Source organism: Melozone crissalis, unplaced genomic scaffold (assembly GCF_028551555.1).
Source record: "Melozone crissalis strain CALT ecotype California unplaced genomic scaffold, PUWL_Pcris_2 ptg000005l_1, whole genome shotgun sequence".
Classification (NCBI taxonomy): domain Eukaryota; kingdom Metazoa; phylum Chordata; class Aves; order Passeriformes; family Passerellidae; genus Melozone; species Melozone crissalis.
This window is the reverse complement of record NW_026535783.1, coordinates 48,385,436-48,401,120: the sequence shown is the minus strand read 5'-3', so window position 1 is coordinate 48,401,120 and position 15,685 is coordinate 48,385,436. Positions and strand designations below refer to the sequence as shown.

At 39.4% G+C, this 15,685-nt stretch overlaps 1 protein-coding gene across 4 annotated transcripts in view; it reads right to left on the bottom strand.

Annotated features, from left to right (window-relative positions):
- The window catches only part of TNPO1 (transportin 1), a 56,808-nt gene extending 49,435 nt beyond the window's left edge, over positions 1–7,373 (bottom strand). For 3 of the 4 annotated variants that reach the window (XM_054282667.1, XM_054282685.1, XM_054282677.1), the window contains exons 1-3: positions 7,295–7,373; positions 7,001–7,114; positions 4,448–4,523 (exon numbers count right to left, since the gene is read on the bottom strand). In XM_054282667.1, the coding sequence (XP_054138642.1) occupies positions 4,448–4,523; positions 7,001–7,105 (181 nt within the window). In that variant the 5' untranslated portion in view covers positions 7,106–7,114; positions 7,295–7,373. Of the gene's footprint in view, positions 1–4,447; positions 4,524–7,000 lie in introns of all 4 variants that reach the window. The other variant, XM_054282693.1, reaches the window with a different exon arrangement.
- Between the last annotated feature and the right edge of the window lie 8,312 nt (positions 7,374–15,685).

Here is a 15,685-nt window from a genome sequence, read left to right as displayed (position 1 = left end):
ATGGGGTGAAAAGTCAGTCACTAAAGCACCTTCACAAGATCACAGTTGTGTAACTGCAACAGAATAGACAACTGCAGTTTTACAAGCCAGCAGAAATTATCAGGACCATGATGCATTTCTCTCTATATTTTCCTATTAGCGTAAGTACCAGCTGAGAGCCCAGCAGACAACGGGGGAGGAGCTGAATGCAGAACTTTATAGAAATAATGCAAAACTAACATGTTCCATTAAATAACAATGGATATAATCTTTTCATAGTTTAGTGCAAGCCACATCCATCTCCCATACCCAAAGTTCAGAATGCTGTCTGAAATAAAAGTGCGGTGTAATTCTGGACTGAAACTAAGCAGAAAACACCAGGAAACTGATGCAGTTGTCCTACAATAGGACAATGCAAATTAAGAAGGATGCTGTTTCTGTCTATTTTAGAGTAGAAGGAGAAAGAAATATCTTACAAATCTTTAGAAATTTAGAAAAAAATTAAATTTCTAAAAAGATTTAGAAAAGGCATAAACAAAGCAAGTTTTCATATAGGCAACTTTGGAAATTTCATCATTGCAGTCAGCAAGGTCTGAAACAAACTCAGTACTTCTGCTTGCAGCATGAATTGCCCATATTATGACATCTAGAGGTTCTGACCTGCCTCAGGCTTCATATATCTTGGAGAACTACCTCAGCACACCTTAGGCAGAGGCTAGAACAGGCCTCAGCAAGACAGCAAAGAGGCTGAAATTAGGAAAATACATTCTCATACTTTCCTTCAAAGAAACATACCTGGACTAGGGATGCAATAATGCAAACAAGGAAAAGGGGATACAGGTGCATGACTTGGATCAAAGAAGGGAAGCTGTAGTTAAATGAAAAAAGCAACAAGCAGAACTGATGCTTCCATGTAACTCTGGACTGTTTCAGTCAAACACACAAAAACCAGAAAATTATCTGAGAAGCAACAGGCACACAACACTCCAGAAAACAAATTATTAACAAAATACAGAAGACTAGAGAATTCTGAGCTTACCTCAGACAACACTGAAGAACACAACCACAAACCCAACACTAAGGACAGGGCAGTGTTACTACATTACCTGTGAGGTTTTTTACCTTCCAGTCCAAGAAGGAACAACTAGACTCACAGCATCTACATGTAATATCTCCATTTACAGATAAATTAACAAAACAATTCTTTTTTTCTTTCAAACTACTTTTCAGTTAATCTGGACTCCATCTTACCTACCTAAGGAAGATCTCTAAGCATCATACTTCATGGGAACTACAATCTAGAGATCTATATCCTGAATTTTAATGGCTTAGGATCTTATTTTATTTCATCACCCTGCCCACTGTCTAACTGAATGCTGTGCCCTTAACAAGTTTTATATTGTGATATTTTTAGCATTGGGGTTCATTCAGATTCCCAACTCCGTCTTTAGAAATGCACAATAATTTTAAAATAATCAAAACAAACAAACTCTCAACAAAAAAGTCCCAAACAAACAAAAAACCAAACAAAACCCCCACAAACAACCAAAACCAAAACAAACAAACAACTCCAAAAAACCCATCCACCAAACCCAAAAAAAAACAAGAAGAAAAAATGAAGTATTTAAACTTTGGGCTATATGCTGTAGCAGCAAAGTACACCACGTTTCTTCACTGATGAAATGGCAGCAGGGCATTCCTGCTTCCAGGAAGACCCAAGCTTAACAAGCTTTGACAGGGCCCAGAAAAATTTAAAAACAAAGCCAAGAAAACCCCTATTTACATGTAGGATTATCACAATAGGTCTTAAACCAGTAAGTCATAAGCATTCAGAAAAAGAAGCCTGATGGAACTACAACTAGAGAAAAAGAAGGTAACAGTTTTTTTCAACTGAATAGTAACAGTGCTAAAATAAAGGTTTACGTTAGTAAAGCCACACATAAGGTTTACCTTAGTATCTTAAAGGCAGGGCTCAGTGAAAGCGAGTTTTGTAAATGAAGGGTTGTAGAAGTTTTCTTGCAAATTGTCCACAGAGGTGCAAAACTCAGGTCAAAGACAGAGCAATCTTCACTGCAGTAGAATGATACCATTCACTGCAGTAGAATGATACTATTTAACACACAATTCAACTAACCAAATGACAGAATTCCCACATTCAGGAGCTGTCACCTAAATGTATCCTTAAGCACTATTTTCTCAGCAGAAGTTTCAACAGTAGCAAAAACTGAATCAAATCTCAGTTCCATCTGCTACCAAGCCAAGATCTTTTTCTCATGGACTATGAAAACACCTTAATTTTTATTGAAAAAGATGTCAAATATGTTATAAGCCTATTTTCAATGCTCCTTCTGCTGGAATAGTATGCACACAATAAAAACAAACTTCTAACAGTATGAATATCCATGCTCTGTAGAGACAGACAGCCAACAGAACCACTTCAGGAGGGAAGAAAACAGAATGCTTTCTCAGTCGTACCGAAGTCAGCTATCTACTGGGAGGAGTCCATCCAAGTATTGCAGCTGCTGATCAGCAGTTCTAACAGTCTCATTACCTGACTTGAGCATGAGGGAAGGTGAAGGGCTGTTGGTGGATTCCATGCAAATCCAATCAACAGCCTCCTGCTATTCTTCATTAGTCCTACTTAAGCAAGACAATCAAATTCAAATATTTAGAATTTGGAATTTGGCAAACACTATGAAAAACACCAACCAGACTTGGTTATAGTACCTTCAAATTTTGCAAATTTCCAGAACCAGAGATACAAATGTAAAAAATAGTTGCTTTAGACAAAAGGTTATGACCCTAAAAATGTCATGATGCTGGACAAGAGCATCACCAGAGTACCAGATGTTCTTCAACAGTCTCACAATATACCTGATGTATTTGAGAGAGATAACAGTGCAATCTGATCCAAAACACTGCTCCCTGGAAGTAAACTCGCTACTCTTCCCAGCTTGCTTGGCCCCTCAACCTGCTGCGAACTGCTGTTTTCCCCTCAGATGAAACAGCTTTACACTCCACAACAGCTCCTACTCTTTATCAAATTCTACAGAGGCCGATGTGATTAAACACAAGGAAGGGAAAATATGACTACAGAATAACCAAAATAGTTCTGTTTGGAAGGTAGATTTTGACACACTAAACACCAAACATCTATAACAATCTAGAATCTCAGGCTCAAATGGTGAATGAAGAAAGAGAAATCAGGAAGTTGTGTAAGTGTCAGAAAACAAATTCAAGGACAAAAGAAAAAATGAAACATCCTCCTTCTCACATCCTTTGTACAGATTCCATGTCCCACTACTGGAACTGCTTTGCTTTAAATTTTTCTGGTAATGGTATAAAGGACATGGTATCTACACTGGCACCTTATTCAAAGATACCGTATCCTGGCTGACTCAAGTCTTGAAAAGTCTTGTTCTCAGACTTAAGAGACTTTACAGATTACTAGGTGTCCTCCTACACAGAACACACAAAAGCACTTAAATATAATCTAGCCTTTAAACAGGAAAATATACTTTCATACTCCTCCTGTTTTCCTCCTCCTGAAGCAAGCTGATACAACCAAAACAGCACTTAAAATGTAGACAAACATTCTTGACAATTCTTTGAACATTACAGGGCCACACATAAGTAAAATCTAATTCAAAGGGAAAAAGCAAGCATTCACAAACAAAGATGTGAAACATCAAGTGGCAGAAAAAGCACTAGTAGCAAAACACTAAAGGAAAAAAACCCAGAAAACTACCCGAACAACTAAACACAATTAAAAACACAAGTAAAGAAACAGATGTGCTAAAGCAGATCTTGAAACAAATTTTCCTTTCTCTGTCAAAGACACCTCAAAACAATAGCTCCAGTCCACTGAGAAGACAATCTTTCACACATCCTGAACACAAAGTAATTGGCTGGATTTACCAAGTGGTAAAGGCTATACACTATGTCATATACAGTCTGTACTGTAATGTCCATAACAATAGAACAACATGATTGATTTCTAACTTTTTTTTACTCCAATTAAATCTTCAGAATGACAATTATGACAGACATCTTTGGATAACTCTAAAGATGTAGTTTTCAAAGTATTTAGCAGTCTCCTTACTACAGAGATAATTATCATAATTGAACTTAGCAGTATGTTTTAGAATGTATATAGTCATGATTCACCACAGTTAATCCACAACTTTACTGCAGTCCAATAGAGGCATGATGCTCTAACATTCTCAGAAGATTTCAAAGGCCATTTAGAATGGATTCCATTCTAAGGCTGATACTGCAAGTACTAATAAGTTACCAGATTGTTTTCCCCACAAAGACCACTGAATGCACTGAATTCTACAAGACTACAGACAGGTCAACCAATCTGGAAGCTGACTAGAGCCAGCTCTTGCTTTATTTGAAGCAAAACAATAAATTTCTTTTTGAACACCAAAAAATTAAAATAAAAGTCACTATCTCAAGAACTTACCTTCAGACTTCAACTTTGTAAGAACAAAAATCAGGTAGTTGTTGAAATCTGGGTACTGATTAAGTTGTTCTAGTTTCTGAAGAGAAAAACTGTTAAGGAAAGTTGAATCTTTACATACAATATTTATAGCTTTCTGGATACGAAGATTGTTATATTTGTTATGTACCGCTACATCAATTCAATCAGCTGTGACTATAAGCTCATGACATACAGAATATGAACAACCTAAAAACAGTTTCTGTAATTTTCTCACTGAAGCAATAGCTTTTAGTTATGGGGAAGTCTAAAAAATAATCCATGGGAAAACATAAAAATTAACAGATCCTTAAAGATACCTGTAAAGCTGTATCACTGCAACAGGCAACTGAACATTACCAACAACTGTGTAATCAAATGGATCAAAATGTAACAGAAAGGAGAAGAAAGAATAAAAAGAGCAGTATTTAAGAGAAATTTTATGAGAAAACACTTAATTGGTCTATGAAATTAAGACAAGTTCTTGGACCAATTTTCTTAGCAACTTCTTCACCCACTTAACTTTTCCTTTTTCATTCCATGAAACATACAATAAATTAAATTAAATTGAAAAATATCTGAAACCATACTAATTTATAACTTTACTAACAAAGGGTTTTAGCTAATGTATACTTCCCACTTCATTGTATTTGACACCTGAACACCTAAGTGTGCTAAAAGAGCATCATAAAGAAACAGCATTGCAGAATAAATGCAGAATAAACAAATTTTTGATTTTTCTACAAAAATTATGGACTAAGTACTTTAAATTTGAAACCATTAATCACAACCCCACTTGGACATGCTATTAAACAGCATCCTGGAACAGATACCACAATTCCTTTCTTTTTGTGTATGGAACTTTACACACACACACACAAAGCCTTCTACCACTAACTTTTACTAGCCAACATAGACATAGCAGGGAGTTTTCACTATCACTTAAAAAGAATTTCAAGCATCAGTTAAAAGGACTTTTGTTCAGTTAAGTTCTATACATCATCAAGACAGACAGCATCACTTATACTGCCCATCACGAATATATGATGCTATAGCTCAATAAACAAACAAGATGTAATTAAATTATTTGAAGCAAAGCTTTAAAGTGTAATTTTACAGTAAAGCTACATTATAAACATTGTTCCTATAAACACTTTGATATGTTAAATACTAAAGAGCATCAGTTTAAGCTTGGGGTATTATCAAGACTACTTCTTTAGACTCTTCTGTTTAGGATTTTCTAAAGAAAGCAATCATATTTTAAAAATTTAGAACACAGCTGAAAGAACAAGATCATCAAGATGCAATTGACCTTCACTTTTCAGACAGGAGCAGAAACTTTCCTGCCAGTCACTTCATTTGCTACAAAAGTCTAGAAATGGAGCAAATTTGGCTTAAATCTAAACTCTTAATATAAATGTTTACAGACACACATATGTTCTTACCTACTTAAATAAATTCTGTTGCCTTCTGTGGAGACCTTCAAGAAAATGCGTTAAATACAAAGAGATCCAGGTAACAAACTCCTCATAGAATTTCAGCACTTCTATAAATTTCATAGCACTTATGGCTAGTGCAAGGAGCAGGAAATAATAATTGAGGCCTTTACTTTTTAAGGCCTAGGCTTCTATCAGTCCTAATTTAAGGTTTTGCTTTCTCAATACTTACTCCTTAAAACATCGGTATTCATTACTTCTACAATGAAGAGTAACCAGTCGGGAGGGGTGGGGGGGAGGGTCGCGGTGGGAAGGGAAAGAGGAGGGATGGGAGTGAAAAAACATCAATCCACAACACCAAATCAAAGCAGTACAAGAAACTACGTACTGTAGAGCTCCTCATTTTCGTGAATTTTAAAGAGCCGAGTTTCAGGATCAAGCTTCCAGACAAATAAAAACATCCTGACCACGCACCAAAATGCGCAGTGTCAGAACCAGCAGGCCCACGAGGGCGCGCAGGCAGCGGCTCTGCCAGCGGCACTACCCCCACCAGCTACGGCTTTCACCTCGAACCCCGGCGCCAGATTACTTCGAGAGGCCCCAGCTCGCCCCCTCTCTGCTGCGGGGACAGCGGGCACACCCCGCGGGACACTCCCGGCCCCCTCAGCGGGACCCGCCGGGCCGAGGGCCCCGTTCCCGCCTGGCCACCCTGGGGGCTGGGCGGGGGAACCCGAAAGAGCGGCGGATATCGGAGGAGACGTGCCCGCTTTGAAAATAAATAAATAAATTTGAAAAAAGGCCCCCTATGGTCAAACCCAAAGCGGCCCTTGTCTCTGGGCTAGCAACAGGTGCCCAGTGCCCGCCGGGTGAAGGCGGCTCCGCGGCCCACAGGCCGCCTCGGCGGTTCAAACGCCGCGCCACGGCTGCCCGCTCCGGCCAGGGCTCGGCCTCCCGCGTTGCGGCGGCTCCCCGGCCGGGCCGAGCCGGGCAGGCCCAGCTGCCGCAGCGCCGGCCCCGCTGCCGCGCAGGCCACGCTCCCCCCGCCCGCCCACGGCCACCCCCGGCCCACTCTCGGGGCCAAGCCAGCCTCGGCCAAGGATACTTGTTGCACGGCTCTCTGCGTGGTGGTGTCCGGGGACTGGGACTCCTTGAGCAGCTGCAGGATCTGCTGGAGCCCCTGCTCGTCGGGCTTCCACTCGTACTCCATCTTGGCTGTCTGGAAAACAGCAGACAACAGGCGGCCGCGGTTGGCGGCGCGGCAGGGCCCGGGCGGGGGCGGGCGGAGATGAAGGAAGGCCGGGCCAGGGAAGGGGCGCGGCAGTGCCGGCTCCGCTCCGCTCCGGCTCTCGCGCCCCCACGCACCCCAGCAGCCGCTGGAGAGACGCAGGCCACCGACCTGCTCCCGCTGCTTCCGCGCTGAGCAGAGACTGAGTCACGACGAATTTGTGATCCGGCCCGAAGAGCAGCCTCGCGTCCTGCTGGGTCCTAGCGCCGGGCACGGCTCCGCCCGCCCGGGCCGCCTCGGGGCCGCCGGCGCCGCCGTCCGCCTTTCCCCGTTGCGTCCCACACTGCCAGGAGCCTGCGGGCGACAGAACGCGAGCACCTCAATCCTGGCCGACGGGAAACGAGGAGCCCACGCCGCCCACCCCAGAACAGACAGAAACCTCCAGCGAACGGGACAGGCGAAGAGCGGAGGGACGCCCCGGGCCCGGCCCAGCCCCCTGGGATAGCGCCCGGCAACGAGTGCGAGGCTCCCGCCTTGCCACGGAAGAGATGTGCGGGCGCGAAATCAGAGCCCGGGGTCAGGAACGTGGTACCTGCTGCACATCTACGTCATTTGGCTGGGCGCTAAGCAGATCTCAAAAGTTCCCAATTCCGCATGTAAAGAGGGAACAGGACAAAGTACGCATGGAAGTAGGGGGAGGTTGGGGCGTGCAAACTCCAGAGAAATTGCTTTGAATATCCACTGTAACTTAAACTTAGACCCAAAATATATCACGGGAGATCTCGAGTTAAAATTGATAATTTAGATACATATGTATATATGTAAAATATGCATTACCCATGTATGTATGCAGTTATTTTAATGTAATATACTAACAGAATAATACATGCTGTTTAAAACTGGTCTAAAACGTGAAAGACAGTAATTCCCTGGTTTTTATAACCTTACTTTTAGTCACTGTGTAAGCACCTCACTTGACATGAAAACTAGTTCTGCTGCAGTAGAGAACTCAGTTGAAACGTTACAATCTCAGCTGTAACAACTGTTCAGAAGCATTGAGGACAGGGAACACTACAGATTCCTAGGGTGCATCCCAGATGCCTCTTTGTCTCACCTCCCCAACACTGACTGTCCAGTCCAAGGTTCTAAGAAGTGTACTTAGCTAACTTTTCTTCTATTACTATGTGATGATATTATTGAAGGAGACAAAATCAGTATTGCAACTAGTGCTGTAGTTATCACAGGACTTTTTGGGAGACAACAAAAGCTGAGCACCTCTTGAGAGTTTGCTGTACCTAAAGATGAAGTCAATAAGGCAGGTACATAAAGACATGCCACTACTTAGTAGGAAAGAATAGGCACAAGATTTACATGAGATTTTTCTGATCAGGGTGAATCTCCACTCATTTCCCCCCAATATAGGAACATGTCAAAACAAAAGGATTTTGATACACACCATTAAAACTGATGTTAATGGCTCCCACTGTATGGGCAGGAGAGATCTTTCTGGGATGTGTGCATAGCTGTAACAGATGAAAGCTGAAGTCCAACAAATCAGGAAAGAGCTAATGTGGGCTCATTCACCTAACTGTGCATTAGAAATAAGGCTGTAGAAACTTGATGTTTCTTTGAGACTTCTCCCACATCTGTCAAGTTTGAACTTGATTAGAGCTTCAAAAGTTACTATTCAGAAATTCTGACACAAGGATTATATCTAATATTATCTGGAAACAAAGCGTGCTAAAGAAGAACAACATTAAAGATGGGAAACAAGGGAAAGAAAGGAAGATTGAGAGACAGAACAGGAAAGAGCAGGTAGAGAAGCATGGCATGGATCCATAGCCAAGAAGAAGATAAGTTTCCTTTCCAAGAATGTAACTAGAATTCAGTCCTGGTAAGAATTTCCACTTCAGCAGTGGAAAGGACAGAAAAAAACCTACAAATTGAAGTATGAATGGGAGCGTCTACAGAAGACATCTAGTGGAGATGTCTAACTGCTTTACATGACCATCCTCAAAGACAGGTTAGAATAATTTATGAGACATTATCAAGATGATAAGGTATTCTGCAGGATGAGGTGTCTCCTTCAGCTTCTATATATGAAACCTGTATGAAACCGGAGGAGGAACCTATCTCTAGTCCTCCAAATTATGTAGGAAGCAGAAATCAAAGTAATTTGACTGAGACAAGAAAAAAACCTTTGGGATGAAAGCATTACAGAAAAAAAAAAAAGAGAAAATGGTTTATTTCTGTATTGCATTTATATATCTGTATGCTATGCCTTTTTTGTTTTCTACTACCTGTTTTCCCCAAGCAAGAATCTTTTCGTATAGAAAGGAAATCAGAATCAATGTTAAACAAAGTACCGAAGGCATGAATGCTACCCTCCAAAACACAGCCTGGTTCATCCCACTTGATCAGCAAAATGCAACAGAATTAAATTTGACACACTTCATCTATAAAATTTAAGATTACAGAAGCTCTCTGAAGAGAGAAGCCTCATTAAGGCTGAGGAATATTTGATTTCTCTGTTATCCAGACTTCAGATGTCATGCACTAACCATAATCCACTATTAACACAATGTGTAATACTGAAAACAAACAAAACAATTACATGCCCAAACACCTATATCTTTAAGATATTTATCTCTTCACAGACCTTGCAATTTTCTACTTAAGTGTCCACAAAAAGCCTATACAATTTTTTTTCTTCTGTTTTCTTGACCTCTTCCATTTCCCTCCCAGAATTCCCCATTAAGGCTGAAATGACACATACCTGGCCTACAAGGAAACAAAAGAAATGGCTACAATATGTACTACTGCTAAATTATTCAAAATCCAGGTTTTCTTAGACTAGTAGCTGTGAATGCATGAGACAGGCTTTGATTCTTGCTTCTTCCCAAGATGATTAACCCAACTTTTTTTCTGCAAAATCTCCCTACCATCACATTGGAAAGCATTTGGTTCTAGGTCTTTTAATCTCTCCTGTTGCTTTTCATTATGTTATAAACAGATGCTAACAGGAACTTGGATTAGAATCTGGTTTCTGATCAGCAACATGTATTAATTGACAGTCAAAACACATACAGACAGAACAAATAGGAGATTCATAATAGAATACCCACCCCATCCCACCAGTCTCAGTGTACTTACAAAAGAAACAGGAAACTGGTGCAAATCCCTCCCAACAATCAACCAGAAAAGAGACTGAGATCTGCACTGCTAGAAAGATGTCCCATTTCTCAAATGACATCGATTCCAAGCTGTACATTTTGAAACTACAACTTTTCACTGCCAGTGGTTTTGAAACTAGTTTCAAAGTAATTATTCTCTAGGAAAAATTAATTCTCAAAACAGTCCTAATTTCAGAACTGTTAGACAGTTTCAGCCACTTAATCCTTTAGAAAATTTTTCCCATTCTTTAGTTTTATTCCATTGGTAATATTAGAATATTTTTTAAAATTTTGAGAGAATTCTAATAGCGTTCTTCTTACCATAAAATTCAGGCACTGTAACCTATAATATTGGTATTTAATAATGGTAATCAATCATTCAATCAGTTGCTAAAATTCAGCCTTCTGAATTTCTGCACAAACTGCTTACAGTGTTTTTCTGCAAAGGATTATATGCACCAAGGAAATAACACATATTCCATAATAGCTTTCTGTGTAAACCCTCTTATGTCAAGCTAAGAGTGATGTAGATTAAGAAAAGCAGGAAAAAAGCTCTCATAGCACAGAATAAATGTGTTTATGTGAAGGAGCTCATGCAGAATAGCTACTGCTATACTATTTTGCAATGCTTTGTGCCTGGAGACATGCCCTAAGCTTTCACTTAAGAAGAATACTGGTAGACCTCATATCCAACATATCAAATAAGCATCCATTCTGAAACTTTTGGTGCAGTCTGAGTTCAGCTGTATGATACGAGATTAACATTTACTACACAATTAATTTGAATAGTCTTAGGAAGAAGACAGTTTGACCCTGTGAAGCACACCAGAGAGGTTACTAAGGAGATACTGTGAAGACAGTTTAAAAGGATTTTGTGTGCCTCACTGAAATGTCTATGAAATTAATTTTATAATTTTCCAGGGCTGATTGGTTATGATAGAAGGATTGGTTTAAACAGAAACAAAGCAAACTTCAGAAGAATATTTTTAAGATGGAGTCTCATCATTAATTTGTGTTGTATAAAAATCAGAGACAGAAGAGGCTGTAGGCTTACGGTTTTCTAATGCAACACTAAGCAATTCCCCTACTGCAAGTGTAATTCTGTTGAAGGTAGAACTTTGTGGTTAAGACTAGCACAAAGGGTATTAACTTGCCAAATGGAGTGGAATCTCTTCCTCGTAACTAAGGCTGCAAAAAACCCCTAATTTTTAAGAGCTCTTCAATGTCACACTGCATGACAAAAGACCAAGAGGAAAATCACCTAGCAAAAGATTAACCAAATTCAACATGATGCATCATATAATAAGCCTTGGTCTAAAGAAAAAAGTTTTGTGAAACGTACCAAAATAAGAATGTGCTTCATGGGTAGGATTAAGACTATCTTAAAAAATAACTTTTTTATTACCTATAGACAGAACTTCTTCTACCTCTGAGGAGCAATTTGACAACAACATTCAAAGCAGCAAATATCTGGGCTTTGAAGTAATATAACTTCAGATTTGTGTACTGTTAACTGACCTTTGTTTCCTACTGTTATTCATTCTCTCTGGTCAGTAGGTCTAAGAGCTGAATAAGCTGAAGAAACTGAGAGAAATGTTAGCTTTCTACCCTCCTGAGATAGTTCTAGCTAGAGTTCATTCTGTCCTATGTTGTGTATGAAACTAGAAATTGTGTATGTGTACAACTGATCCCATAGTACAACACCTCGTAATGAAGCTGAACTCAGATTTCCTAGAGCACTGAGATTTCAATATTTGAGGCAAATAAATCTGTAATGGGTTTGCTGCCTGTAGAATACCATCAATTTGATGATAGACTTTTGCTGAGGGTATCTACAGTTACAACAAGGTATCTGCTCATGAAATTTGTTACACTGTTGCGGGTGTGAAAGGAAGAGCTGTTATGGCTCATTATTGTTGCAGTCGCCATCCATGATTTCAGGAGCAGTATTTCTTTTTGCAGATAATGTCTGTAAAAGCCTGCATTGTGGAATCCCATTGAACAGATGAAATAGTACTCAGGAAAACCGACAGCCTGTAATTCCACTCTACTGACAGAAGTACATTCCCTCTTTATTTAATGAATACCTCTGCTTCTTATGCATCAAATGAGCATAGAGAAAAGAGCACAGCAATACAGTTTCCACATATATGAAGGTACAAAACCATCACACCAATGCAGATAAAATGGATGACCAGCTTCAGCATGTGCTAATATTCCTTGTTTCGTAGAACAATTAAGACTTAATTCAAATTAGGATAACAAACACCAATATATAGCACAGGCTTACTACAGGTCAGAACTGAAACCCAAATCTCTTGCTGTTTCATGGGTTCAATTAGACACACAACATTTTCAGCTACAGGGACAAAAACCAGCCAAGCTTTCACCAACTACAAAATCATTACAACCATTTTGATTTCAAATTCTGCTTTGACAGGATGAAACACATTAATGATAACACCATTGTTATCATTAATGAAATGTCCAGCTGAATGAAGTTGTAGACAGTGCAAAACTGCAAAGATCTAGACTTAAAATGCCTTTGATCAACTAATCTAGACAAGGATGCACCATCTCTTCAGATGTATCAGTATGAGAGGACAAGAGGAAATTACCTTAAGCTGAGACAGGTGAGATTCTGATATTAGAAAAAAAATTTCACTGTTAGGTGGTCAAGTATTGTAACAGGTGGCCCAAAGACATGGTGGAGTCACCACGCCTGGAGGTGTTCAACAGGCATCTGTACCTGGCACTGGGTGATGTAGTTTAGTGGTGACAGTGGTTCTGCTGGATAGGTGGTTGGACTGGATGAGATTTTGGATCCTTTCCAATCTTGATGATTCTATGATAATTTCATTTCCACAGCTAGAGATATCAAGTGGAAAATTATTTGTCCCACTACAATCACACACATTGGATACTACAATGGAAATACCTACTTTTAATGCTGGCAGTCAGAAAACAACCTAAAACTCAGTGGAGAGCTGTTTGAGAAAAACATCACCTAATGAATTTGTGACAAAGACTACAAAGACAAGATCAATCAGCTAAAATCTTAAATGGTAGAGGAAGTGTACAAAGGATGAAAGGCATCATTCTTGCGAGTCCAGTCTTATTTAAACCTCTGCTGTCAAATTTTATGTCTGAAATCCAGCATGTGCTTTTTGCCTGCTTAAAATTGTTTTAAGCATTATTAGTGTCAAGTGCATATGAGCCCTATTCTACTCCCTGCTTACAGTATACAGTAAGATTTCTTTGTCTGAGCTGTAAGAGGCAAAGCAAATGGTATCTGATGGAGGATTTCTGCTGAACTTCAGTTTTTCCACTTGGTAATTCAGGCTTCCCCAAGATGCAGACAAAAATCAAAATGATACACCGCTTTTGAACCTGTTCCTTGTGATAGTTCAGAATGCAGACTTTTGAAAACATCTGAGGAAACTAGTAGATTTAACTTACAAAGTTACAGCTGAAAATAACCATATGCATGGATGGATATAAGGCTGTGAAAAAAGAGATGCAGTCCCTGAAATTCTAGCATTCACTTTCTTTCAGGTATACATTCATTCTTATCAACTAACAGAGATTAATAAAAATAAAGACACTAACAGATGCATGAATCCTGTTTTGACTTACTGCATGGTTGAGCAGGTGGTCCCGGCAAATCTTGGAAGGAATGTCATACAGTGAGAGACTCCATGGTGCTCTTTCCTCTCACAATGGTTTAGGCAAGACAGACAGGGCCTGTGCGTGAGCCCTGGTGGCATAGGCACATGATAAACATCTGCTGCTCTTCTTTTACAATAATGTTTGCAGACAAAATCATCCCAAAATTAAATACAGCAAATGTAAAGGAGACTACACTTCATCATGGAACAGTGACAAATTTGGGGAAGTTCTCGGCCCTGAAAAGAATGCATTGTTTATTTAAAATAAGGTTATTCACCATTATTTAAAAAAACTTAATCTATGTAAGTGGCAATCTGTTTTAAGCTAGTGTTAAAAAAAATATGTACAATGATGAACCAAAATACATCATAGTTCTCTAATTGTTGCCAATATGTAGGTGCTTATAAACCAACCAAGTTTTGTGCAAAATATATATAAAGTACAGATATATACCCCATGAAACAATTCACTAATTTAAATTCCTTTTTGTACAATGCTATCTTAACAATTGTAAAAAATAATAACACATAAGAGGGTAAAAATTAGGAATCTCACTAAATAAGAAAGAGAACTTGTAAAAGTGCTGAAGACCTTTTGCTCGTAGAAAGAAGTAACAAATACAATTCAAATGGCATATGTATTTTTAAGTATGTTTTGATGCATAAATGAGGTAAAACCAATCTATTGTGGAAAAGCTAAATTAAAACCAAATACAAAAAATTAAATCTTTTGGCCTTCCAATTAAAATTATTAAAATTAGGTATTTTACACTGTTTAAATCATATCACTGTCTTTTCATAGTATGCACCCACTATAAAGAAACCAACTGTAAAGAAAACTCAAAATACTGAGAAGTCTCCTCTGGAAAGCCCATCAGGCATAATTTGGAATTCAGTACAGAGTTCAAGGCAAAAATGATATTGGGAGCCTTAACACCTGATTAATCAGGATTAGGTGTTATTTTTACTTCTTGGCAAAATACCTTGCATCCCAGGGTACACAGAATTCAGAACCACACACTTGTCTACTTTCCTCCCAGTCCTTTTCTGAACACTTTTATGTGTTTTAAAACCTTTACGCACAGAACATGCACTAGGACATGCACCTGTCAGTGACACCACCACTGTCTGTTCTGTCATTGGTAACAACAGTGGTGCTTTGGTGATACTTGCAATACTGACAGCAACAGTGCTGGCTGAAACATCATCACTGGTCACTGTAATGGAATGCAAGTGTATTTTTCCCTGCATAGCTGATGAATATCCTTACTGCAGTGAGTGGCTCATCTAAGGTTCTTAAGGTGCTGTTGCCTCAAGGAAATGGCAGTATTTCAGTTTCTATTAGTTAGTCCCTGCATGTAGTTATCTGTCCTGCATAGGGATAAATGGGTGGAGTCATATATGAGCAGGCAGGTACACAAATGGAAGATCTACAGAAACCTTCAGAAAGAAACTGGAATTAAATCTTATCCAGTAAGCCTGAGTTCAGGGTGCTCTTTAGTCTCTAATGTCAGATAAATATTCTGAAATTACATCCTTGTGGAAAAGGGTGAGGAAATAATTACTGATCTGGAATGGAGCTTCTTCCAAAAGAGAATGTGTTCATCAGTGAGAGCAGTCAACTGCTCCAATCATACACATAAACAAAAGGATTACACACTACCCACCCTAATCAGAGAAGCAAAATTTTTAAGGTAAATAAGGAAATAGGACCTATTGAT